General features: G+C 47.9%; 1 protein-coding gene across 2 annotated transcripts in view; it reads right to left on the bottom strand.

The window, feature by feature from the left end:
- The window catches only part of PIK3AP1 (phosphoinositide-3-kinase adaptor protein 1), an 81,918-nt gene extending 55,368 nt beyond the window's left edge, over positions 1–26,550 (bottom strand). For both annotated transcript variants that reach the window (XM_073352976.1, XM_073352977.1), the window contains exons 1-2: positions 26,302–26,550; positions 18,343–18,759 (exon numbers count right to left, since the gene is read on the bottom strand). In XM_073352976.1, coding sequence (XP_073209077.1) covers positions 18,343–18,759; positions 26,302–26,314 — 430 coding nt within the window. In that variant the 5' untranslated portion in view covers positions 26,315–26,550. The remainder of the gene's footprint in view (positions 1–18,342; positions 18,760–26,301) is intronic.
- Between the last annotated feature and the right edge of the window lie 738 nt (positions 26,551–27,288).

The raw sequence follows: 27,288 nt of genomic DNA, 5'->3' as shown, positions 1-27,288 counted from the left end.
ACTAAGCGGTAAGGCCCCGTGAGGCTGCAAGCAGAGTTCAGATGGTTGCAGCAAAATGGACTTTCTTCAACAAATAGGTCTCACCATCTCCTGTATCTTTGCGTGAAGACAGAGTTCAGGATCTATCCCACCCTGATACTACCTGTCCTGCTATATGGGTATGAGGGTGTATTCCCCACACTGGCCCTGAGAGGGTAAATTAGGCCCAATTAACCTGTAAGTGACACCTGGAGGAGGAGCTAGGGAACAGGGATTGATTAATCAGACATGAGGCTCAGCTGGGCGGGAACAGGAGGGGTCGTATAAAGCCAGATAGTTGGCAACAGAAGGAGGCTAGAGGACAGTAGTCTGGGAGAAGGGAGGTATGCTGGGACCATAGAAGGTAGTCCACAGTTACTCCATGGGAGGAAGGAACTGGGAGGCTGACAAACCCAGACAGGGGGGAAGCAAGGAATGTAGGAGAAGAATCAGGGGAAAAGGAACAAGGAATAGGAAGGAGTGCAGATCTTGGCTGCTGATTAGAGGGCCCCTGTGCTGGAACGGGGAGTAGATGGTTTCCAGGGCTTCCAATCCAGCACTTCTTGCCAGTAATAAATTTAAATAATTGAGGGGTGGGATAATGCTGCTCCTTAGTCTCATTCTCCCTTTGTCTGCCTTGGAATTCCCTTCTGGAGGGCCCCCAAGCTTGCCTGATTGTTGACATTAATGCCTGGGGTCATCAACACCATGAAAAATCATAGTCAAATTCTGACTTCCTAACAGCCTTTGAAGGGTGGGGTGGGTCTGATCCATATGGTGGGTTATTGCGACCCATGAAACAAACTATTGTAGCAAATGCCTTGGGAGATTAGCAACAAGCACTAACGGCACAAACTCAGTATATAGTTGCGTGTCATTGTTGCAAGAGGCCTGGGATGCACAGTGTGGCAGGACTTTTCCAAGTTATGTAACACTGCAATAATTGCTGTTTATTTCTACATAAGCTACAGCATAGGTACCAGTCTCATGCTTTAAGCATAAACTTACCATGAGGGGGGCTGATCAGGAAGGAGTATCCCCACTTCCTACACAGTCAAGTTTAGTGCATTTTGGGGTTTTGATAGTCCAGTAGGTACAGAAGAGCTCTCCAAATGATCGGTCAAGTCCCAGAGGTCTATTCCTGCCTCTGACAGTGATCATGAGCTTCGGCAAATCATGTAGCTCAAACTTCTCAAACTTGGGTGCCTAAAGCCTGGCACATATTAGGCATCAAGTATGGCATGAATGGCTCTGTTCATTTCCCATACTCCAAACGAAGCTAAGAATAGTCTGTCTTGTGAGAATGTCAGCACTGAGATCTTTAGTTGCAGGGCACTGTGAAGATTCAGTGTCTCTCTGAAATCTCCCACTGGCTAATGGACTCCTTCTGAAACACTGTCGGTATTTACTCTTCTGATCATTCCTTCAGGCTGACTCTGTACATTGCACTTTGACTCACTCAAGATCACCAGCCTTACCTTGCAACATCTTAATGAGAAGTGCCCAGAAGAGCTAAAGGTATATAAAGCACTCTCTTTCAGGTTCAGATGTATTTCTAATTGTCCTAAAAAAGAGAAGCAGGGTCCAAGATAGCCTCGAATACTGGACTATGGCTTTTGTGGATGAGATTTTAAAAAAGCAATAGTTTACCCAAATTAAATATTTTAAAATACAAATCTTCACTGCTCCGAACCACAGCAGCCACACCATCGTAACAGAGCCAAAGATGTACAGAGTAGATCTTATTGCCTGCTGCAAAGCTTTGTACAGGTTCGTATCTCCATATTTGGTGTTGAGCTCTCCACCGGACAGTGAATTTGGTAGCGTGGCTCTTTGCAGCAGTAGCTGCTTCGTGTCTGTCATGCAGGAAGGACTCTTACTATGTCCAGTGTTATGGCTGGATTGTGCCAGTTTCTGACAGCCCAAGCACTGGCCATGGCTGGAGATGGAATGTCAGAAATGACAGGTCCATGATGTGTTCTGGCATGACCGTTCCTTTGCTCAAGGAGAAGATGAAGAATCGTGGAGCCATGAAGCAAGAAATTGCTTTCTTACTCTTAATATATGAAAATGGTGCTTTGGGACCTGTGATGCTACTGTAGCAGGGGTGGGCAAACTTTTTGGCCCAAGGGCCACATCTGGGTATGGAAATTGTATGGTGGGCCATGAATGCTCACAAAATTGGGAGTTGGGATGCGGGAGCGGGGGAGGGCTCTGGCTGGGGGTGCAGGCTCTGGGGTGGGGCCAGAAATGAAGAGTTCAGGGTGCGGGAGGGTGCTCTGGGCTGGGTCCGAGGGGTTCGGAAGGCAGGAGGGGGATCAGGACTGAGGCAGGGGGTTGGGTCATGGGAGGGGGTCAGGGTGCAGGCTCTGGGTGGTGCTTACCTCAAGCAGTGGAGGTGCGGCCAGGCGGCTCTGCCCACTGCCCTGTCTGTAGGCGCCACCTTGCAGCTCCCATTGGCCACGGTTCCCGGTCAATGGGAGCTGCGAGGGCCATGCTTGGGGTGGAGAAAGCATGCTGAGCCCCCTGGCTGCCCCTATGCATAGGAGCCGGAGAGGGGAGATGCTGCTGCTTCTGGAATCTGCGCGGAGTGGGGCAAGCCCCAGACCCCGCTCCCTGGATGGAGTGCCGGAGCGGGGCAAGCCCCGGTCCCCACTCCCCAGTGGGAGCTCAAGGGCCGGATTAAAATGCCTGGAGGGCCGGATGTGGCCCCCAGGCCATAGTTTGCCCACCCCTGTACTATAGAGTGAATATCTGGGAGGGGGCAGCCACCAGCAGCAGTGCCTCACCAGAGCCCAACACAAGCATCTCTAACTTAACATGGCCCCAGAGATCCCTCCAGCCCTATGGAAGTTTCGAAGTTCCCCTTGCCTTGCTGGGTCTTAGCATCACCCTTGCTCCCTTGCTGACTCCCTGGAGTCTTCATACAGGGGCTTCCCCTAATTCCTACATGTTCCTGTTGAGGCTGACTGCAAGTTACTTTGGCCTGTTGTTACAGAATAGTTCGGGGGGGAGCTAGCAGTGAATTGGCTTTGACCGGCCAGGCTGGCTTACAGCCACTCGACTCGATAAACAAGAAAAGAGACAATGAGGGTTAAGTGTGGGAATAGAAAACAGTAGTGTTTCCTGCCAGAGCCTGCTTGTGGATGTACACGCCCCCCCTTAGAAAGAGATGATGATAAAAAACAGCTATGTGAATTACTTTAGATGAACAGTCTCACCTGTGGACCCTGGCCTTGTGGATGCCCAGGAATTCCCCAAGCTGGAGCAGCGCCTGCTACGAGCCCTCAAGAACAAGGCTTGAGTGTCCGGGACTATCCATAGAAGAAGGGGTGTAAGCATTGATTCTTGCTTACTTGCTTGGTTACTGGAAAGCACATATTTAGCAACATGTGAAGGCTGGGAAGCTTATTATAGTTTGGCAATAAACCCGGTTATACTTATGCACCTGGTCTGGCTTCATTGAGTGTATCCGAGCCTCCCCCCGCCTGCCCCGCTTTGGCTCGACAGTTCCCAGTGTGGATTTCACTCCAAATAGGTCTCCTTATACTCTTTAAAATCCTCAAGAACTACTGTGGCTCTTAGAAGATCCCCAGAAACTGAGGGCCAGATACTGACTTCTGCACTAAGCCTACGATTCTTGCTAAGCTCTGCAGACAGTCGTTTGGACTTTAGGGAGGCATGAAAGTAGGCAAATCAGGGTCAGGAAGGCAGGAATCAAGGTATTGAGCTAATGGGAGCAAAGGAACATGGGAACTTAAGCTGGCTGGGGAGCCAAGGACCCTAAGGAGTTCCTAGAGACCATGTAGTGTCTGCTCCTTGACATTTTCTGGCTCTCACTGCCCTGAGGAGCAACCTGTCTTGCACAGTTCCATTGTTGTACGGAAATACGCTGTCCGGGTTCTTAGACTGGCCTTATTACCAGGGTATCAGAGTGGCGATTCTCATGTTAATTTTCTTTGCTGCATTGTGTTGACCTGCAAGATACACTTCTTTGCCCTCGCTCTGGGAACAGAACGTGGTGATGTTTGAAGCAATTTTGGGGTCCTATGGGAATTTGCTCCATGGGGTAGGAGTTGTGCAGGGTAGCCTGCTCCCAAAGCTTGCAGGTAGGTAAACCCTGAAACTCCTACAGAGCTTCATTAAGCAGGAGTTGAGATTGGGTGAACATATTAGAAAGAAGAACAGGAGTACTTGTGGCACCTTAGAGACTAACAAATTTATTTGAGCGTAAGCTTTCGTGAGCTACAGCTCACTTCATCGGATGCAAAGCTTATGCTCAAATAAATTTGTTAGTCTCTAAGGTGCCACAAGTACTCCTTTACTTTTTGCGGATACAGATTAACACGGCTGCTACTCTGAAACCTGTCATATTAGAAAGAGAAGGATAAATATTCTTTACAAGTAGTGTGGTTATAAATAACAGATATAAGAAACCCAGGAACTTCAGAGTTCTGTACTGCAAGTGATGGGGGTTATATAAAGATAAAATGTACAGTTAATGCACACAAAGAACATTAATTATGCCCCACAGGGGCACCCGGAGAAACAGACTAACACCTTATCCGTCTGTAACAAATGGGTTTCTTCCAGCCATAACCACAAACTAAGATCTCCTCTTAGACATACAAGTCCACCGAGGCACTTCATAGATTCCTGACTTACACAAACTAAAAGCAATCCTTGACCATTCTCACTGATTCAGCATGCCACCAGCTATATGAGTGTCAGACAGCACTAGTGTCTCCTTGTACAAACTTTTTGAACTCAGATAATGAAATTACAGCACATATTTGAAAAGGGCAAAGGCTAGTGTGGTGAGAAAGCATAAACCTATAATTGGCTTCATCCCTATCCCTGACAAGAAGTGTGCACTGCAGAGAACTATTCTCGATAGTGCACAAACTGATGTCTTTAAATATAGACTGTGCACAGCCATAAACTGCAGACTCTTGTGCAAAAAGACGAAGCAAAGTGGCCAGTGACAGTCACTGCACCAGTACAGTGGCTTTATCCAAATGTAGGATAGCCACCGGCAGTGGATTTCTGGAAGCTCTTAGGAAAAAAAGTTTATTCCAAAATTAGCATGCTTTACACAGTAGATATGAAGGGAAGATTGCAGCTGGCATCACAACAGGGGCGGCGCTAAGGTTGTTTGAGAGACGTTAATTGTGCATCTCCACTTTCAAATAACGGGATTTCCTAAGTTTCATTTTTAGCTTTGAGTTTCTTAGGTTTGTAAAGACTATTTTATATCTACATTCCTGTAGAGTTTTTCTGGGTCAAATTTTCAAAAGTCACATAGGACCTTAAGTCCCACTGACTTTCTGTGGTGCACCAACGCCACCATAATCATCAAATATACACAGTCTACTGAGGAGCATTGCACCAGCAGAGTGACCATAGTTGATGGTAGAGAGACAAGATGGGTGGGTAATAATATCTTTTAGTGGCATTGTATAGTGAAGTTCCCAGATCTGGCTCAATCCTGCAAATCCACAAATCTCTGGGGTGCCCCCCAGGCTCTGCCAGGTAGAAGCCGGGTGTACACCCCTTTGTGCGTCAATGCAGAGTTTGAAGGCACGGCGTTCTGGGGTATTTGGTCCATCCTGGGGATGTGGCTGAAGAGCATCCAATGCCACTTTTGAATATGATAAGCGATTGAAGTCAACACCTCTACAAGACTGTGACATTTTGCAAAAAGTCAAACCGCTTTATGCTCAGGATTTGGTGCTGACAGTGCCTATGGAATGTCTCTGGCCACTCCAAGTCTGCCAGGTTTCTGACCCATTGTAACAGAATCCACTCACTGCAGATGGCGCCTCCTCCTGGTCACTCTGGGGATTAGCTCTGGTCAGGCATTGCACCTTCCTCTGGCGATGTCTCTCCCATCATCCTCTCACCCTGTGGACCCCTCTTGCTCCAGGAACCGCAGCCTCCTCTTCGTGACTCAACCCTCCAGCCAGGCCACTGGGTGGTTCCTCCTTGCAGGCCATCTCAAAGTCCCACTGTACAAAATGGCAGTCTTCCCTTCACTGCTCTGACCGTGCCACTCCTCCAGTGGCTGGTAGGGTTCCTCCATCCAGACCAAACATGGCATGGGCAGCAGCAGGGAAAGCTTCCTTTGGCACCCATCCAGGCCAGACAACTAGACTATGGAAACTGAATTTTCAGTCGGGCCAATGCAAGGCCAGTTAGTGCTGGGTGAGATGGCAGCTCAGCTAATGGACTGTTTCAGTAAAGTCACCTAGATCTGCGTGGTACCTTTGATTTAACTGACCAGTAGAAAAGCGGGAGTGGAGTTGCTCCTAAATCCCACTCCGATGGGGACACGCTGGAAGGTGGCACGAACAGGAGGGACAGAAAAAGTCTTTAAAGAAGCCTTACTGAGGGTGCAGGAACAAACCATCCCAATGTGCAGAAAGAATAGCAAATATGGCAGGCGACCAGCTTGGCTTATCACAGAAATTTCAGTCAGCTTAAACACAAAAAGGAAGCTTACAAGAAGTGGAAACTTGGCAGATGACTAGGGAGGAGTATAAAAATATTGCTTGAGCATGCAGGGGTGTAATCAGGAAGGCCAAAGCACAACTGGAGTTGCAGCTAGCAAGGGATGTGAAGAGTAACAAGAAGGGTTTCTACAGGTATGTTGCAACAAGAAGGTGGTCAGGGAAAGTGTGGGACCCTTACTGAATGGAGGACGCAACCTAGTGACAGATGATGTGGAAAAAGCTGAAGTACTCAATGCTTTTTTTTGCCTTGGTCTTCACAGACAAGGTCAGCTCCCAGACTACTGCACGGCGCAGCACAGTATGGGGAAGTGAGCAGCCCTCAGTGGTGAAAGAACAGGTTAAGGACAATTTAGAAAAGCTGACATGCACGAGTCCATGGGGCTGGATCTAATGCATCCGAGGGCGCTGAGGGAGTTGGCTGATGAGATTTCAGAACCATTGGCCATTATCTTTGAAAATTCATGGCGATTGGGGGAGATCCCAGAAGCCTGGAGAAAGGCATGTATAGTACCCATCTTTAAAAAAGGGAAGAAGGAGAATCCTGGGAACTACAGTCCGGTCAGCCTCACCTCAGTCTCTGAAAAAATCATGAAGCAGGAAAGTGTGGGCCCCTTACTGAATGAGGGAGGCAACCTAGTGACAGAGGATGTGGAAAAAGCTAACGTACTTAATGCTTTTTTTGCCTCTGTCTTCACGAACAAGGTCAGCTCCCAGACTATTGCACTGGGCAGCACAGCATGGGGAGGAGGTGACCAGCCCTCTGTGGAGAAAGTAGTGGTTTGGGACTATTTAGAAAAGCTGGAAGAGCACAAGTCCATGGGGCTCGATGCACTGCATCCGAGAGTGCTAAAGGAGTTGGCGGATGTGACTGCAGAGCCATTGGCCATTATCTTTGAAAACTCATAGCGATTGGGGGAGGTCCCAGATGACTGGAAAAAGACTAATGTAGTGCCCATCTTTAAAAAAGGGAAGGAGGAGGATCTGGGGAACTACAGGCCACTCAGCCTCACCTCAGTCCCTGGAAAAGTCATGGAGTAGGTCCTCAAGGAATCAATTCTGAAGCACTGAGAGGAGAAGAAAGTGATCAGGAACAGTCAGCATGGATTCATCAAGGACAAATCATGCCTGACTAATCTAATTGCCTTCTATGACGAGATAACTGGCTCTGTGGATGAAGTGAAAGCAGTGGACGTGTTGTTCCTTGACTTTAGCAAAGCTTTTGACACAGTCTCCCACAGTATTCTTGTCAGCAAGTTAAAGAAGTATGGGCTGGATGAATGGACTATAAGGTGCACAGAAAGCTGGCTAGATTGTTAGGCTCAATGGGTAGTGATCAATGGCTCCATGTCTAGTTGGCAGCCGGTATCAAGTGGAGTGCCCCAAGGGTCGGTCCTGGGGCCAGTTTTGTTCAATATCTTCATAAATGATCTGGAGGATGGTGTGGATTGCACCCTCAGCAAGTTTGCAGATGACACTAAACTGGGAGGAGAGGCAGATACGCTGGAGGGTAGGGATAGGATACAGAGGAACCTAGATAAATTAGAGGATTGGGCCAGAAGAAATCTGATGAGGTTCAACAAGGACAAGTGCAGAGTCCTGCACTTAGGACGGAAGAAGCCCCTACACCATTACAGGCTAGGGACCAACTGGTTAAGCGGCAGTTCTGCAGAAAAGGACCAGGGGATTACAGTGGATGAGAAGCTGGATATGAGTCAGCAGTATGCCCTTGTTACCAAGAAGGCTAATAGCATATTGGGCTGCATTAGTAGGAGCATTGCCAGCAGATCAAGAGAAGTGATTATTCCCCTCTATTCGGCACTGGTGAAGCCACATCTGGAGTATTGTGCCCAGTTTTGGGCCCCCACAACAGAAAAGATGTGGAAAAATTGGAGAGAGTCCAACGGAGGGCAACAAAAATGATTAGGGGGCTGGGGCACATGATTTACAAGGAGAAGCTGAGGGAACTGGGATTATTTAGTCTGCAGAAGAGAAGAGTGAGGCGGGATTTGATAGCAGCCTTCAACTACCTGAAGGGGAGTTCCAAAGGGGGTGGAGCTCGTCTGTTCTCAGTGGTGGCAGATGATAGAAAAAGAAGCAATGGTCTCAAGTTGCAGTGTGGGAGGTCTAGGTTGGATATTAGGAAAAACTATTTCACTAGGAGGGTGGTGAAGCACTGGATTAGGTTACCTAGGGAAGTGGTGGAATCTCCATCCTTAGAGGTTTTTAAGGCCCAGCTTGACAAAGCCCTGGCTGGGATGATTTAGTTGGGGTTGGTCCTGCTTTGAGCAGGGGATTGGACTAGATGACCTCCTGAGGTCTCTTCCAACCCTAAACTTCTATGATTCTATGACAGAACCGTCCCTACGCTGAAGAGTGATGTGGTACAATAAAATGACAAGCATCAGACAGACAAGTGACCATAAAAGGAGTGAGCCGTGGGCTGCAGAAATCAGGACAATGCTTGGAGCTCGACCATGGGCCACGCATGACTCCCAGCCCTAGGGAGAGGATATCAGCGTTTCTCAAATGCAGCCACCAGGGGCTTTTCCTGCAGCCACAGCCTTCTGGGCAGTGAGTGGAGGGGGAGGTGCAAAGCAGTGCCTTTCCCGCAAGGCCACCAGAAGGGGTTGGGCCCTCCCCGCATCTGGAGCCAGAAACACCAGAGGAGCAGGCAGCCAGTGAGTTCCCCATTTCCCGGAGGTGGTGAGGCTTGGGCTTTGGGCTTCAGGCCTGGGGCGGCCGGCTCTGGTCATGGGACTTTGGGCTCTGGCCCTGGATCCCAGCCGCATGGCAGTGGGTGCTGGCTCTGGGCTCATGCCCCCCACCCCATCGTCCCTGGCCCCTGCAGCCTCCTCCAGCCCCAAGCTTCGGCTGTGCAGTGGTGGGCTTCGGCCCTGGACTCACTGCCCAGCCACTGCCCCAGGCCTCCACTCCCTCTCCAGCCCCCATCCATCCCCCCCATCACCCCTGGCCCCCACTGTCCCCCTACTCATCTCCCCATCCAAGACTTAATTTGTCCCCTGGCTTGGCAGGGCTGAGTAAGTCTGCTGTGAAAATTTATATTTGTACAGTTGTTAATATCACTTTTCACAACCTCTGCTATGAAAAGTGATATTAACAAATATACAAATATTACTTTTCGCAGCAGCAAACTTACTACCTAGCATGTCTTTTTTAAAAAGGCAACCAAAAACAAAAACAAAAGACAAGAATGTGCAAAGCACCTTATTTGTGTTTCTATTCTGTTTAGGTCCAGTAAAGAACAGAGAACTGTACATTATTTTTATTATTGAGTCGACAAAAGAAACCCTCCATAAATAAATTATAATGATTTGGCCGTGGATATGTGCATATTTATTTGTTTTTCCCCAAAGTTAATTAAGTATTTTAAGGAAAATTGTCATAGCAGCCACCAGCCACCAAAAAATTTATTGTGAGAACCCCTGGGCTAGATACTACAGTCTCCGTGGATTTTCTTCAAGGGTTACAGCTCCATTTCTCACTCAAGGAGCATCTTTCCTATTTGTAGGGTCACCCCAGTGCTCTAAATGTAAGGCCCTGTAGGGGAGGCAGGCTCAGGCACGTTTCTTGGCTTGGCATTCTCAGGTCAGCAGGACCTCGAGACGCCGCCACAGGAGAGGAAGAAGAACCATCTTCCCCTACTGTAGGGAGAGGGCAAACAGCACTTTACATTGCCCTCTAGCAACCTCTGGCTAGTGAACGGTTGTTGCTGGAGAGCAGCATCCAACAGTTTCTCTGGCAGGAGGGTCAGTGCAACCTAGAATCAGAAACAGGCTTGTTCGCTAGCCATTGGATGATTTTGAAGGAGTCATGGACACAGTGTGCTCAGTCACTCTGACCCCATTTATTACTCATGGCGGCAGCCAAGCACACACCGATCAATGCATCTGTTTGAGTTTCCTGGTTGCAATGTTTATGGCAATTGGCAAGGGGTTTGTTCGTCACACATACTGACATGGCTAGGCCCATCTGCCCCGGGGTGTTAGAAGGGATCACTCACTTGAGGAAGGGAGGATAGGAGATAATCCAGCACTGTGGATGTGCATCAAACTGTTTTCTGTAACTCTTCTCCCAGTGGCAAAGAGTAGGTAGAGTTTCTGGTTAGCTGCTCCATTAGTCTCAGGTTTAAAGAGTTGGTTTTGGATAGTCCTAGACATCCTAAATTAAAGCTGGTTATTAAGAGCACTCCAAATGAAGGGCTCCATTTTCTATACAATAGAGAGAACACAAGTCCCTTACGTTGTATGCATTTGCCTTGACCCAGATATCCACCGGGTGTACAGAAAGGGATAGCCTCTACGACCCATTCATTCCTCAGCCTTCTCAACTAAGCCTGCCAACAGGGTACCGGTTAGGTGGGTGAGCTGCGGTGGACTTTCTACCAGGAAGTGGAGTGAAGCATGAAACTCAAATTTGGCCATTACCAGCCTCTGCATGATTGCAAGTGGTGACCAGTGCCAATGAAAGAGCAGGAACTGCCGATGCCAGCTGGTGGTCAGTTGAAGCACTGAAGTCTAAGGGTTGAGAGCTTCACTATAACAAATGTTTATGAATAAAACCTGGACTAGATACCTTCTTTGTGTTTTGTCAAATCTGCTGTGAAAGTGTTCTTAAAAAGAACATGTGCTGGGTCATTATCTAGGACTGCTAGAACATGAAATATACGGCAGAATGTGGGTAAAACAGAGCAGGAGACGTACAATTCTCCCCGAAGTTGTTCAGTCACGAATTTAATTAACACTTTTTTTTTAAACGAATGTCATCAGCATGGAAGCATGTCCTCTGGAATGGTGGCAAAGCATGATGGGGCATATGAATGTTTAGCATATCTGGCATGTAAATACCTTGCAACGCTGGCTACAGAAGTCAGGTGATACTGTAAATAAGAAGCAGGCAGCATTATCTCCTGTAAATGTAAACAGACTTGTTTGTCTTGGCGATTGGCTGAACAAGAAGTAGGACTGAGTGGACTTGTAGACTCTAAAGTTTTACATTGTTTTATTTTTGAATGTGGTTATTTTTTGTACATAATTCCACATTTGCGAATATTGTAATCAAAAATAATAATATAAAGTGAGCACTGTACACTTTGTATTCTGTGTCGTAATAGAAATCAATATATTTGAAAATGTAGAAAAACTTCCAAAAATATTTAATAAATTTCGGTCGGTATTCTATTGCTTAACAGTGCGATTAATAGTGATTAATTTTTTTTTAGTTAATCGCATGAGTTAACTGGGATTAATCAACAGCCCTAATAAAAATATAAGCACTTTGAAACTTTGGCAATGTGCTGAGTAGAAACCAATCCATTTGAATAAGTAGGAGCAATTGCTCTGAAATTTCATTCATAGTTTCACCCGCCCGGCAAAAAAGAACCAGGAAGGCCACGCACTTCCTCACTGTCCTTCCTGCACGTGACATGGTTTATGTGGTTTCTGCTACTTTATTTCCCACCCACAGCTAAATTGAGCCATTTATAGCACATCAGCCTGTTTCCTGTAATTTAAGTCTGATGAGGCCTTTAGATCATGGGAAACTTGTAAACTAGTCCTCTCTCCAGGTTTGTGATCATAAGGAGGTAAGCGAACCCAGTACTGAGAGAGACCCTGGAGTAAAACAGATGATCAGTGCTATTTCATAGCCTGCTAGGGTTAAAAGTTTCATAGCTTGTTTTCCCACAGCTTTCAAATGGCACAAATTTATTTCTGGCCCTGGTGGTCCAATGTGTGATTCCTTAAAGGCTTTCACTAGTCCCTTAAATGATCAGTGATTCCTGCTGTGGTCCACGACTGCCCACAGCACGTCCAAGACCTTGGAACAGTTTAATTTTCAGTTCATTCACTAGCTTTCTGAACCACGTTCAAGTTCTTCACCTTCAAGTTTCTGCAAAACTCTTGCCCAATCTGCATCTCTGCTCATTTCCTCCTGCTCACCAGCTCCTCTCCAGCCTTCCTCCTAGCTTCCTCGTCCTATTTCTCCCACCTCTTTTGTCCGTGCAAGACTTCCTTGGAAACACCCAGAAGCCACCCTCACCTGCATTCTCTTGGAAGAGTACTTTGTGTGGCGTCTCAGCACTGATCCCCCCAGACACCTGCACTACATCTCAGTTCCACTCTTCCTCTATGTCTGACGTGTATTGTTGGAGAACTTTAATTCATTTTCAAGTAACTTTGGGCAGAGTCCCCATTCCAAGCAAGAAGCCACTAACCCCCTAGTTGCAGTTGACTTTCCCAGGTTTTGACCTCTGAGCTTTCACTCGGCTTACAGAAAGTTTTGTGAAATGAGCTAATCAGTAGGTGTTGTGGGGATCAGCGCTCTGAAAGTAACTGGAACGCTCCATATCTCCTTTAGTTAATGTTTGTCAGTACTCAGGAGCCATACCATTCTAACTAAGCACATCACCTTGCTCCCACCGGCCTCTGCAAGCATGCATCATTAGTCACAATGCACTGTTGTTGTAGCCATGTTGGTCCCAGGATATTAGACAGACAAGGTGGGTGATGTAATATTTGTATTGGACCAATTGCTGTTGGAGAGAGAGACAAGCTTCTGAGTTTACACAGACCAGAAGAAGAGCTCTGTGTAAGCTCAAAAGCTTCTCTCCTCTTCAATACGAGCAGTGCACAGTTTATCATCAGTAAGGCAAAACAAGAGCATCTCCTTTTCTGACTTTCTACAAAACTAGCAGAGCAGTTAAAGTAGCTTGTGGCCTGTGAGGATAGGGGCAGTGGTCTGCAGCACTGTCCAAACGGAATCACATTCTGATAGCTGCACTTGAAGCAATACTGCAATCCCCAAAACACAACGTGACCATGCTGACAGCCCTTCTTACCCTAGCGCAATGTTTCTCAACAACCGGTCCATGGACTGGTGCCAGTCCCTGAAATCTCCCTGACACAGGTTAGGAAGGCAGCAAGCCGGTCCCTGGTATCGAAAAGGTTGAGAGAAACTGCCCTACAGCCGACAGATAGTTTGCTGCCAGTTACTTGTCATTGTGAGGCTCATTATTATATGTGCCAGTCAATCCCTCACAAATTCTCAGTTAATAGACAGTTCAAGCGTTCCCTAATTACTCTGCCACGGTTTTAGTTTTTTGTTTTATGCAGGTGCTGCCATTGCAGTGCTGTGAGCATGTGCAGGAGGTGTGCAGATATGTGTCAGAGACATGAGTACATTTCTAGTGCGCCCATAACTATAGCAATAGCACCTACAGGCCTCAACCAACATCAGAGCCTGTTCTTCTAGGGCAAACCGTGGCTCCCTGCCCTGAAAAGCTTTCAATTGGAACAGAAGACAGGGTAGGGAAGGAGGCAGAACAGCAGTAATAAATTGTAGGCCATGGCACAGGATGGTTAAGTGACCTACTCAGGATCATACAGGAAGCATGTTGCAGAGCCTGGAGTCGAACCCAGCTCTCCTAAGGCCCAGCCAATGCCTTAACCACAAGGCCACCCTTTCTGATAGGTAGGGTGGCATCTAGCACTAGGGGGCATGGACTGTGTATCTACACCATGTTTCGCTAGAGAAGATGTCAGTTCTCAAAATGAACAGAACTGACTTCACCTAAACCTCATGGCGGGTTCTATTGTGTCACGGTAGAATCAACTGAAAGGCAGTTCTTCACCATTTCACCCAAAGAGGAACTATGTACTATTGTACACCTGGGGATCTCTTCCCTTTTTAAATAAACATAAGAGCAGCTGGTCCCTTGGTAATTCACAGACTTCACATGAGATAAACATTTCTTGCCCTGAAACAAGCACACCGTGGACAGATTTACAACTCGTACTATCAGGCTGACAGGAACCCTGTCTTGAGTCCTTTAGAACTGTGTCCCGGCCCACCATGCGCTCCAAACAGCCTCAAATTCCATCACGCAAGTTAGACCTCAGAGGAGTAGGGTTTCTGTAAATTTAATGTTAAAATGAGCCCAGCTTAACAGATACGATACTGCTTGGAGAACACTAGGAAAGACTCCCTGGTGAGAGCTGTATAAATACAATGCTTGATAGTTAACACTATCTTTTCTTCTGCCAAAATATTTAGCAAAGGTAGAATGAAGCCCATTGGTGGTATATGCATTTGAGTTCAAGTAAGGCAACCGAAGAAAGGATGGACCATTTTGATTATGTAAAAAAGTCAGTTAAAACATGATCTGCCCTAAAAATCATCATTAAATTGTACTAAAGGCGGCAGGCAAGTAGCAGTGATTTCAGTATGTTTGCCTGGCGTATTGAAAGGCAATCTGTGGAGCAAGAATTAAGGTTGCACTTGAAAAAGCCAGACTCCTAGTATTTTACCAACAAGAAATGTACTTGTATAGCAGTTGCTACTTTATGGCCATATACCTCACAAAGCGTTGTACAACTTCCCCATTAGATAGTGCAGAATACAGAAAGGAATCATTTACCTCATCATAGAGGCTGGTTCTGAAAGGTGTCAAGGGCATTTGGCATTTCCCAGCAGGCTCTTGGTACCTCGCAGGATCATCCCCAATTCCCCGTGCCAGCCAGGTATCCAACTAATTAGATAGAGCTAGCATGTCTCCACATGTGTCCCGTGTGTGCCCAGATGATTACACTAGAGCGCTTGCACGGAGAGTGAGAGTTAGGGTAGTGAGATCCCCGCATTGTATGAGACAAGGCCATTGGCACACAGTTTCAGTACTCTGCATGCCCCAAAGTGGCAAGTTGGTGTCTCCGGAACACAGTTCCAGTGGGTGGGTCCCTTCTTTGGAGAACCGTAACCTGGATGGTTTCCAGCAAACGGGGGTGTTTAAAACCTTCTCCACAAAGTTAAAATCCGTAGTTTGCACTTGATTGACTCAAGCGTCTTTAACCTTAATTCCACCTTGATTGCTAGTGAGCATTCCCTTGGGTTTTTATCGCTGCCATAATGTGAGACCAAAGAGTGCGGAAGAGGCTGTGGGCTTCCCTCTTCCTCAGGGCTGCAGGAGAGCAGCCTCACTAGGGCACACTTCCTAAGTTCCTGGTGATGGGAGCCTGTCTCCCAATGACCTTGGGAGGCACATGGGAGTAGGGCTCCACTGGGATAAGCAGATCTGCCCCAATTGACTCAGCACATCTGCATCTCCCCATCCCCACATCCCTCTTTGCACCCACAGCCTGCACCTCCCCTTAGCATCCTCACCCCAAACCTAGGGTCCTTATGCCCCACTCCCAAGACTTAATGCCTGGGTACTGTCCAAAGTGAGACAGCTCCAGGGTGTGAGGAGGAAAAGGCAGATGCCTCAGAGGAGGATTTTGGCCTCCTGTTCTCCCTTTGGGTGTCTCCATATACATGCAAAAAGAAAAGGAGTACTTGTGGCCCCTTAGAGACTAACCAATTTATTTGAGCATAAGCTTTTGTGAGCTACAGCTCACTTCATCGGATGCATTCAGTGGAACCACTGAATGCATCCGATGAAGTGAGCTGTAGCTCATGAAAGCTTATGCTCATATAAATTGGTTAGTCTCTAAGGGGCCACAAGTACTCCTTTTCTTTTTGCGAATACAGACTAACACGGCTGCTACTCTGAAATCCATATATATGCTGTATGTGCCAAAAGGATTAAGAAAGAGCGATTGCCTGGTCCTGCTTTGAACGGGGGTTGGACTAGATGACCTCCTAAGGTCTCTTCCAACTCTAATCTTCTATGATTCTACAATTTGACAGGAGGGAGTCCCACTGCTAAGAATCACAGGTTTGTCTACTACAGAAGCCACCTCTTCCCCCATCGCCTTGCTACTCCCTCAAAATGATGGGAGCCAGAGGGTCTGGAGGAAGAATGAGGAGAACCGGGCACTTGGAAGGAAGAAGAGATAAGTAGGAGTAGCTCCTTCCCCTTTCCTGTTTGCTTCTGCACATCTGCAGGACAGGACAAACCACAGCACATCTTTGGAGAGCTATTGGTCCCCTTCACAGGCCTTGTAATTAATATTGTCCCTTTCACTCCCCCATTCCCCGTAAACATTCTTCCCCATCAGTCAGGTTGCACCTTGAGATGGATCAATGCATAACAGAATCTAGAGGCTCCTGCCTGCCCCCATTCAAAGGTCATTGGTCTCCAGCTCTGACATGCTAATGTAAGATTGCTGGAGCTAACGATCTGTACCGACAGTCCAAAACCCATGGAGATAGTGACTTTGGAAATCAATTTAATCAGCTAAACATTGGTGCTCTACTCAGCCAGGGGAAGGCGCTACACTAAATTCTGTTTGCTGCTTTTCCTTGCTGCAGAATGGCAAAACAATTGGTAACGTCTCTAATTTCAGGGTGCAATAATTTTGCTGCCTTTGACCCCATTCACATCAAGTTTAGAAGAACAATTTATACCTTGGCCCTATATCTAGCCTATCAATTTTGAATCCAAAATGATTTTTGTGAATTTCAACAGAGGGTCCACACTCAGAGGTGTACTGCTTGAATTATAACTTTAACCACTATAAATCAAAGAGACAGAACTTTTTAGTGTAGATAAGCCCTACAATCCTATGATGTGCCAATGACCCTCAACAGCCATGGAGATTACTGGTGCTTAGCGCCTTGTAACACTGGGCCTGAGTTGGCCCCCATGTGGCACTGTGCTTGACTTTAGGTCAGAGGCTGACCACAGAAGCCCACAACAGTTACTATGATTTGGGTCCATAAAAACTTGTTCATGGCTCTCTCCTATCAAGATCCCCAGAGTTCGGGGTAGTTTAGACCTAGTCAGAACTTTGTGGCCCAGGCCTCTCCAGTTTAGAGTCCATTACCACTTCTGCACTTAAAGAATCTCTAGCTCTTGTGAACTGAAAGGGGAGTTGGTCATTTCAGACTGCTTGCCTCAATATAGTGCCAGAGGCATCAAGGTGCAATTTTGAACTGCTATGACCATGCTAAATACACCTGCAGTGGATTTGTAGCCAGTGCTGGCATCTTCTCTATTGCCCAGCTTTTCCAATGCTGCTGCACCTATGATTTCAAGGAGAGTACTGAACAATATACTGTAGAGCAGGGGTGCCTAACCTACAGCCCGCAGGCCACACACGGAGTATTTCACAAGGCCCCTGGCCTGCTTCAACACAATATACTAACGGCCAATTCATTAACTTTTTGTTGGCATGTGTACATCATTTTAGTTTACACAAGGGTGTAAACAGACAATACTGTACACAGAAACAACCTATCTAAACACATACGAAACAAGCTGAACTTAAAATATAAATCGATACAGGTAACTTTAAATCTTATTAAAATATATAGACTCTGTTTGGCCCACACAAGATGGTGCTTAGGGTGATGTGGCCCTCCCCTGCTGTAGGGGACAATCATACACTGGCTCCTGTAGGAGGGACAAGGTAACCTAACGGAACAGCCTTCAATTTGTTATGCGCCTGGGTCAGTCTCACTGCAGTGCAGAATGGGCAGAGCTCTGAAGACATGTTAGCTTCCCAAACATTCGGCAGCACATCCCATGACACAGGCAACCCTCAAATATCAAGAGCTAAGATGCCAGCCAAATTCCAAAATGCTTTGCAGATTGTTGGGTGTCCCTCGTGACATTTAGCTGGTGGGTGGGGCGGAGGAAAAGGGGACCAGAGAGCTCCCAAACCTATAGAGGATTATAGGCCAGGCTTTATTTTTATATTTCAGAATGTGTGACCAGCTCCAAAGAGGGATCAGTAATAACATGCACCCTTCCCCCAACCAGGGGATTGGACTAGATGACCTCCTGAGGTCCCTTCCAACCCTGATATTCTATGATTCTATGAACCAAAGAAACATGAATCCCAGCCTGCCACCTTACCTTCTGAAATAGCCTTCTTGACCGTTGCAATGTAGGCATCTGGCTCATCATCATAGGTGAGCTCTTTCCACTGGGCCCAGTCCCTGAAAAACCCGGAATAGTCGTCACAATCCGCCGCTCCGCAGAACAGCTTGACCACTTTGTGCGGCGGCCTCAATGCTTCCTGCAGGCTTGAAAGGACGTCAGGGAGGTAAAAGTTCTGCACCAGCTCGGCAGACAGCAACACAATGATGCATCGGCTGCTGCTGAATCGGTCGAACTCCTCAGAGGGAACAGCAGCCCCGTACTCCACTTCGTAGCTCAGAACCCGCTGCTTTCGGACATGCCGGCATGACAGGAAGAGGTTTTGAAGGTACTGACACCATTCACTGGCATCCCTGGCATATACAATCAGCACGTTGCATCCCCCAGCGCCCCCTGTGCAGATGAAAGGTGAAAGCAGAGAGAAGTTTTAAGCTCTGCAGCCAAAATCTTACCTCAGTTTTGGAGCAGAGAAGCAAATTCTCGTGTCTTCTAATTTGCGAAACGAGCAGAACCTGATGGGACATTAGGAGAGCAGATGCAGAGAGAATGAACAAGTGGCATTTGCATTCACAGAGCAGCTGTAAGGATAGCTAAACTTGTACTTGCATTTCCTGTTCTAAAATCTGAGTAGTAGCTCTTCCATTCTCTCAAGTCACCCTTGCAGGGGAGAGGGGGATTTCCGGTCCTGTTTTGAGTGAGACAAGTCACGGGTGGAAATTTTCAGATTGGGGAAGGAGGGGTTAAAGAGTCTAATGGGGGAAAAAAAGTCCCCCTTTGGGTGAAAACTGAATTCAAATTGATGACAGGGATTTTGCAAATTTGTAAGTGTGCCCTAGAAGTTAAATGCTCAGGAGAAGGAGTCAGCACTAAATAGAGCACACCTAAAAAAAGAAAGACCTTTATTCAGACAAGGTGTCTCAAGACTTACGGGAAGCTACCAGGGTCTTCATGGGGGCCAGGCATTTGCTCACTTCTTAGCACCATGCAGACGCCTGGGCGGCATGTGCATGTGTGTGTAGCTGAAATGAGTCAGCTCCGTCCCCCAGAGCCTGCAGTACGGAGCCACAACAGCAACCCCATAGTTCAGGCTTCAGATCCTCTCCTCTGCAAGCCCAGGTTTGACCTCCTCTCCTTTAACTTCCACAAAGGAAGCTTTTTGCCTGAAGTTTGGCAGATTAAGTCCCTGTGCATGGAGAGAAGGAATCGACATAGCAAACCCTAAAACTCAGCCTTCTGGCAGCTCCAAAGCATCTGTCAGTATTACAGCCAAAGCCTCCTATTTCAGGAGAGCCCATGCCTCTCCACTATTTGTTTCATATGCGTGTTCTAGAATATAAGCACTCCTGATTGTGAGGAAAACCTTGAAGGGTGAGCCAAAGTGAACCGATGCAGTGTTATGTCCCCACGTCCAAAGAGATCCTTAAAGTATGAACTTCCCCATTCACCAAAACGGGGCACTGACTCTAAAACGTGAAGATTACAGTTCAGTTTTCATTGTTAGTTTCAGTGCTGTTCATTTTAGCTGGATGTTTCTCCTAATCGGCCTTTCCTATGCTCCCAACCTGCCTCTCAATGTGTCCAAACCCCCAAAGCACTCACCCCCATCAGGAAAAAGTAAAAAAGCTTTTATCAAAAACTAGGTGTCAATCTCTGGTTTCGTTAAGCAAAACTTCTGGTCATCTGGGGACACTGTAAGTGGGAATTTATCAAGACAGGTGACTGCAAAAGTTAAATGTCCACATTTAATTCATTAATATCAAATCAAAATTAAGCAGCCTCAGAAGGTTCCACTGTGCTGCTGAAGCCAGGAGCCTTGCAGCAGAAATTAGGTTCAGCTGGCCAAAGTATGCAGGGCCTTCATCATGGCTTGTGCGGAGGGCTGAATTAAGGCAGACAAATGCCTCAGTCTGTGGGTCCCAGTCATGCAATGACAGACAAACCATTATTTTTCTTCTAAATTGAAGTTGATTCTAACCCTTATGGCTGAGAAATGAGGTGTGACAGAGTGACCCAAGTTTAACCAGTGCAGTGATGGTTTCCTGAGTCTGCAGACAGGCTCTAGCAGTGGCCGAAGCAGCAGCCATTAGATTCAAACAATTAATGAATCATGCCCCAGCTACAATGAAGACAGAGTTATAAATGAACTACTCGGACAGCTGCATTTCTCTGGGAAGATGCAGATCCCAAAGCATATGAGAGCTGGGGACATTCTTAGTTGATAGGATCTAACTTTGGAACAAACTCCCAGATGAGCAAAACCGGAATCTGACTGTCTTTAGAAAACACTGCAAAACCTTCCTGTGACTTTTAAGCTGTGCGAGCATTTTGAGGCTGCACCAGTGCAAGGACACAAGGGAACAGGGAGCCTCCTTCCTCTAGCACTTGTGCACAAGATGCAGTCATAATTTGATAGCCAGTACATTCAGGCTACTAGCTCTATTAGCACCATTTACCTCTACAGAGGGGGCATAGCTTGTGACCATTGCACTGTGGTGAGCAGCTTCGCAGGGAGGCACATTACACCTGTTGGTGAGTACATGTCAACTGTGCCCTGCACAGCCATAATTCTCCTCGCCAGCCTCCCTTTCCCCCTAACCGACCTGTGCTAGGGTAACGAATGTATGGATTCCACAAGCTCTCCACCTCTGAACCAAGGCTGCAAAACGTTAACTTGTTTAGCGTCAGTGGGATGGAGGTGTTGAACATGTAAGTGTTGGTCCACAGAGAAACAGAACCAAGGAAATCCCCTTGTGTTATAATCAATGCTTTAGCACTCTGTTTATAGACATTCTTAAGTCAGGAGATGTGACTATTTTAAAGAAAACTAAACCTCAAGCAGTCTAGAAATAGTCAGTTAAGACGTCAGCAGCAACCATCCCTACCTTTCACTCACTTCCCCTTCTTGCCAGTGGGAAAACACAGAACTTACTACACTGGACCCAACCTGTGTCCGTTTGGCCCAGTACCTAGTTCTGAAGCATCAAGCACATAAGAAAAGCCACATTGGGCCAGACCAAAGGTCCATATAGCCCAGTATCCTCTCTTCTGACAGTGACCCAGAGGGAAGGAACGGAACTGGTAATCATTAAGTGATCCCATCCTCTGTCGCTCATTCCCAGCTTCTGGTAAACAGAGGCTAGGGACACCATCCCTGCCCATCCTGGCTAATAGCCATTGAAAAGCACCAGCCAGTGCAAGAGAAAAGTGCAAGGAATGGGAAGATATGGCATAACCTGATCATAAGGTGAGCTAACACGCCCAACATCTGTTAAAGTAAACACTCAAGGAATATAAACCCTCATGCTTCCAGGCACAAGGCAACAATTATGAGCTGTGCCTTAATAAGGAAATCCACAGTTACAGATCTAGCTCTTTTCTCCTAGTAAGCTCCTATCCTCATGTGTTGGCAGTGAGTTCCACAGGTTAGTTTGCATGATGTAAAAAGAGAGTAGACCGTACGTGTTTTTAATTCTCATTTTGAACAAATTCATTTCCCTACCTTAGATTATGATAAAATTAAAGAACTTTGAAGTCTTGTTTATGCTTCTGGTACTGTTTAATTTCTGCATTGCTCAACTGAGAGAACAAAAAGCTGTTTTCTTTTACTTTATAGAAAGACACTCTGATAGCTCCAACCCATGTTCAGCAGCACTGCAATCACTGCAGGAGCATATTCGTTTTCTAAGCTTATTTTCATTTCATGGAAAGATGTGCACTTGTCATAGGTTTTGCAAGAGCTTACATGTACAAGATATAAGCTTTGTGCCAAATTTGAGCTGACGTTACCCCCATTTAATGTCTACCCTGTAAAACACACTGCATTGCAACATCATTCCATTTTGCATGATAAGATTATAAGTATCAGGGAGTAGCCGTGTTAGTCTGTATCCACAAAAACAACAAGGAGTCCGGTGGCACCTAAGTGGTTTTTTACCCACGAAAGCTTATGCCCAAATAAATCTGTTAGTCTTTAAGGTGCCACTGGACTCCTTGTTGTTTTGATTAAGACTATAAATTAGCCTGAAAGCCCCAGCTGAGATTGGAGTCCCATTGCATTAGGCACTGTGCAGAGACAGAATAAATCTACATTGCAAATGAAGGTGTGATTAAAATGTGGTACACATACCCCCATTGGCTTTGATCTAGCTGGCATGGATAAGAATGGTAGTGAGGATGCGGCAGCACGGGCAAACTGCCTATGTTTAAGCCGACTGGGGACTCTAGGTACGTATCCAGGGTCCGCACCAGGGTCTGTGCTGCCACGTCTTAATTGCTATTGTTACCCATGCTGGCTAGATCAAAGCTAGTGGGGGTATGCCGACCCCTGCTCCAATCCCACCTTCGTTTGTGGTGTAGACATAGAGTCCCTGCTTCAAGAAGCTCACAGTCTAAACAAAGGCTAGGAGAGGGAACTCCTCAAATTCACCCATGCTATAAATTGACTAATTTCAGTGGAGCTAGAGCAATGGCTGCATTTGGCCCATCATAGGTATTATGAGTCGATGAAGTGCTCTGGGATCTGTCTGGATGGAAAGCATAAATAAAACCATTATATTTTTCAGGGAATCAAATATTGGTATTTGATAGAGGATCCAATTTTCCTCTTGTTGAAAAGAGTAGCCAGTGACTTCAAGTGAAGCCATAGCATATATTATATAAAGATTACATTAATATGAATAGGTCCGAATCCTTCAGAGTGAGAGCGCGTCCAAGAGCTGCGGACTACTCTCATCTCCCAGTGAGCAAATGGGAATTAAGGTGCTTAGCACTTCCCAGACCTATTGGGTTTAAGTTGTACAGGAGCTAAGCATGCATTCTCTCGTTGGACTGCGTAACAAAGCAACAACCCGTCTCAGTACTAATCGCCTCAATAATTATTAACTAACATGTTATCAAAGGTTTACTGCACCCGGAAACCAGCACTTTATTTCAAGTGTCACAAGCAAAATACGGGGAAATAGCTGAAAAAATAACCAGATAAAAACCTTGTAAGCAAGATCTCAGTGATAAGAACGTAAGATTGGCATTAGATAGTGTGTGACCCTACAGCAGTTCTGCTTGCCACCGAAAATCTCCTCTTAGAACCAGATTTTGTTTAATGAACAGAGAGTAATTTTTGGTATCTGCCTGCCTGTCCCTTGAGACCTCAGTCTGAATTATTTTTACATCACAAGGAAACATGCATCAGTGAAACACTAAAGTTGCTTCACATCATTGAGATGGCACGTTTTTTCCCTTTTAGAGAAAGAGAGAAAAAGCACAAACACGTAATTTCCCCTGCAATAAGGGGAACTTGCACATTCAGTGCCAGCAATGAAGGCTTACACAACAAAGACCAGATCCTGCTCCCATTGGAGTCAATGACCCTAAGCCAATGGCATTAAATTTTAGCCATAGACTTCTTAACCAGAGAGATACCAGTTTTCTTCTACCACAGCCTACGATAGGTTATAGGCTACCTTGAGCTGTTTGGTGCAGAGGATCATGACAGACAAGGCAGCCACATGGATGGGAGTAGAGAGGCATTTAATGGGCACTGAAAGCTTATCAAGACACCATGGAAGGCCCTGCCATGTGGCTGGGCACTGTGGGAGACAAAGCAAGGGGATGGATGTGTTGCCTAGGTGATTTTCCACTTTGAAGTATGCCCAGAGGTTAGGAGCGTTGAGTCAGCACTATGCACCTCTCTTCTCCCCACCTCCTCCCCACCGGCCGCATTCAGAGTGGGAAGTAGCAGGGTGAATATTGCCTCTGCTAGCAAAAATTGCATAGCCCCATGACATCAGCCTGAGGGAAGCAGGCTGACATGGAGGAGCCCAGGGAGCTTTGTGAAGGCCTGGGCCATCTATGAGGGTTGCAAGGTAGATCTTGAGGACCCGCCATGGGTTATGGGCTGGAACCCTCCTGCCCAATTCCACAGGGGAGAACGGGGTGTGGTACTGTAAAGCGCCCCAACACACTGCACTCCCCCATATAATGCTGTGGAGGAAACACTGCACCACGTGTACCATTCCATCTTACCCATATCAATATGAATTCACTCATGCTGTGTGATACACATTAACCCCGCTTAGGCGCAAGGGTATGTCTACACTGCAATCGGAGACAGGGTAGGCATGCTCACGCAGCACTAGCTTTAATCTAGCTAGCACAGCTAAAATAGCAGGTCTGGCAGAACCGACTTCAGAGCAGCCTGTAGAAGTTTGCCTGGAACCCTAGATAAGCACTCACATTGCTAGCCCCTGCGGGGGTCCATGCTGCCATGTCTGCATGCAATTTTTAGCAGTGCTAGCAAGATTAAGGCTAGTACAAATCTGCCTGCCTACACTGCAGCCACCAACTTTGACTTAGCTATAGCCTAAGGGTAGGGCTTCACTCAGATTCTCTAAACTCAATTGTAACCACAGATGCAAGCTTGTGGACTTGGTGTTTCCCAAGCCTATGCTTGAGCGTCCACACTGAATGTAAACCTGGGCTTACAATTGCTGGGCTTGGGCCTCAGAACTGTGCTAACATGTCCATGCTGCACTACACGGGCTTTCTGTTTCAGGGCTGTGGCTTGAGCTGCATCCACACTGCAAAATAACAGGGCTTGGATGTGAGTCTGAGCAGGACTCAGGCCCTGACCCACCCCTCTAGCAGGGTCTTTGGACCCGGGTCCTGAGTGCTGAGGGCGAGTCAGACTGATTTGTATATGGACGAAAAGGGGGCTTGGGCTCAAACCTGAGTAAAAGTCTGTGCTTAGTGTGCCGTGGGGACATGCCCAAAAAGGCCGGGGGAAAGGAGGCAGGATTACAGTGAGCTAGCTAATAACCTGCACTTATCTTGCTGTGCAAACTTTTTGGAAGTGAAGACGTAGCCTGCGAAAGAGTTACAGTTTGGTTTCTTCCCCAAGGCAATATCCAATGGGTGCTGTTCCCAACACTGCCCCCACATGAATTGCACCCTTCTTTCCTTCCCTTTGGACAGCATTAACTGTGGCATGCAATGAAACTGCTTAACATAAGCATGGCTATATTGGGTCAGACCAATGGTCCATCTAGCCTCCTTGCACGTGCCAGATGCTTCAGAGAGTATGAACAGAACAAGGCAATTTCAATCCTTCCCCTGTCACCCAGTCCCAGCTTCTGGCAGGCAGAGTGTTAGGGGCACCCAGAGCATGGGGTTGCATCCCTGACCATGCTGGCTAACAGCTACTGATGGACCTATTCTCTGTGAACTTATCTCATTCTTTCTTGAACCCAGTTATAGTTTTGGCCTTCACAGCATCCCAGGTGGCGAGTCCCACAGTCAATCCACAGCGATCGGGGGCAACTAGACAATAGGCAAGGTCTGAGTGCTAACCAGTGGACCTTTTGGATGCAGAGATGGAGATCACTCACCCTGCATGACCCAGCCCAGGGCCTCTGACTCCAACAGCGTCGCCAGCTGAGCCCTGTGGCCAGGGGGCCAACTTTGAAGAGCACTGGTGGCCGGGGGGGAAGCCAGGGGATGAAGTAGGCACTGGCTCTAGCTTGCAAGCAGCAGATCCCTGGGGCACAGGGGCTGGCCGGAAGGCAGCAGTTGCAGCGGCCAGTCCTGGGCGCAGCCAGCTATTCTCCAGAGTCTGGGATGCCCAGCGCTCACACGAGGGTCTCACCGCCGGGGAACCTACGCAGCCATGGCCCCCCGCTTTCCCTCCCGCTAGCGGGCACGAGGCGGGCAGCCCGGGCCAGTCCCGCATGGGGAGTCCTTAGAAAGCCCGGGCAGTGGCAGGCGCTTCCCCCTACGCAGTGAGCGCCCCCGAGCGGGGGGTAGGGGAGGCCGCGGACGCCGGGGGTCCAGAGGGGAGCGCGCCCGGGGAGGGAGCCCGGCAGGAGCCCGGCATGGTCCGGGCTGGGGGCGCGATTCCCGGCGGGGATCCGAGCCTCAGGGGTGGCCGTGCGGGCAACCTACCTGGGCTGGCCATGATCCGGGGCTTGGGCGCCTTCACATCCCCGGCAGCGGCTCCAGGCCAGGGCGCTGCCGCCGCGGGACGCTGGCTGCACCCGGCAGCCTGGTGGGAATTTCCTCCTCTGGCCACTTCCTCCGCGAGGCAGCGCCGGGGGCTGCCGCCCTCCCCTCGCCGCGCCCGCCCCGCCTCGCCTCGCCTGGCTGCAGCCGCGGCCCCAGCGGGGCAGAACGGCCTGAGCGCCGGCTCCTTCCCTGGGAGCGCGGCCGAGCGCCACGGACGGCTCCTCTGCAGCCCCCAACAGCCCCCTAATGCTCCACCCGCAGCCAGCCACGCTCCACTCGCTGCTTCGGTGCCCCGCTCCCAGCCCCGGCCGGCCCCCGCAGGCAGCGCCGCCGCTCCTCCCGGCCTCCCTCCGCAGCACGGAGCCTCAAACTGCCCCTGGCGAACCAACAGACCCTCACCAAGCCCCGGGCCTTTCCCCGCCCTGGCACTACCCTGGCATCGCAGCCGGCCTGGGCCCCCAGGGCTCCCTTCCTGACTTCCCCGAAGAGGGCAGATCCCAGCCTTTGCCGTCAGCGGTGTTCCTGAGACCTTGTCTGTACAGTGAGGGGAACCAAGGGGACTCAGCTGGTGTAAATTCCCACCCTCCGTGGTGCAGTTCTCGTCTGTGTGGGCACTTATTTCACACAGGGGCCCTCTTCCGAAAGCAGGTGTCCAGGCATACCTGAACTGAAACAGCCTGAGCCTAAAGCGATATGCATCCTTTAATTAAAGGTGGCACTTTAAGCCAGTTTAGTTAAACCAGCACATGCCTTGTTCTGGGTTAAGAGTGGCTTATTCTGCTTTTGTTTGAACTGATCTCTATTTGACTTTGACCAAGGCTATATCTACCCTACATGTATGCCAGCATAGCCCTACCGTGTAGGCACACATGCACCAACAGAAGGGGGAATTCAGTGGGTCTAGGAACACCACCTCCCAGAACAATG

Source organism: Lepidochelys kempii, chromosome 7 (assembly GCF_965140265.1).
Source record: "Lepidochelys kempii isolate rLepKem1 chromosome 7, rLepKem1.hap2, whole genome shotgun sequence".
Lineage (NCBI taxonomy): Eukaryota > Metazoa > Chordata > Testudines > Cheloniidae > Lepidochelys > Lepidochelys kempii.
Note: the sequence above shows the minus strand (reverse complement) of the source record. Positions and strands in the feature narration are given on the sequence as shown.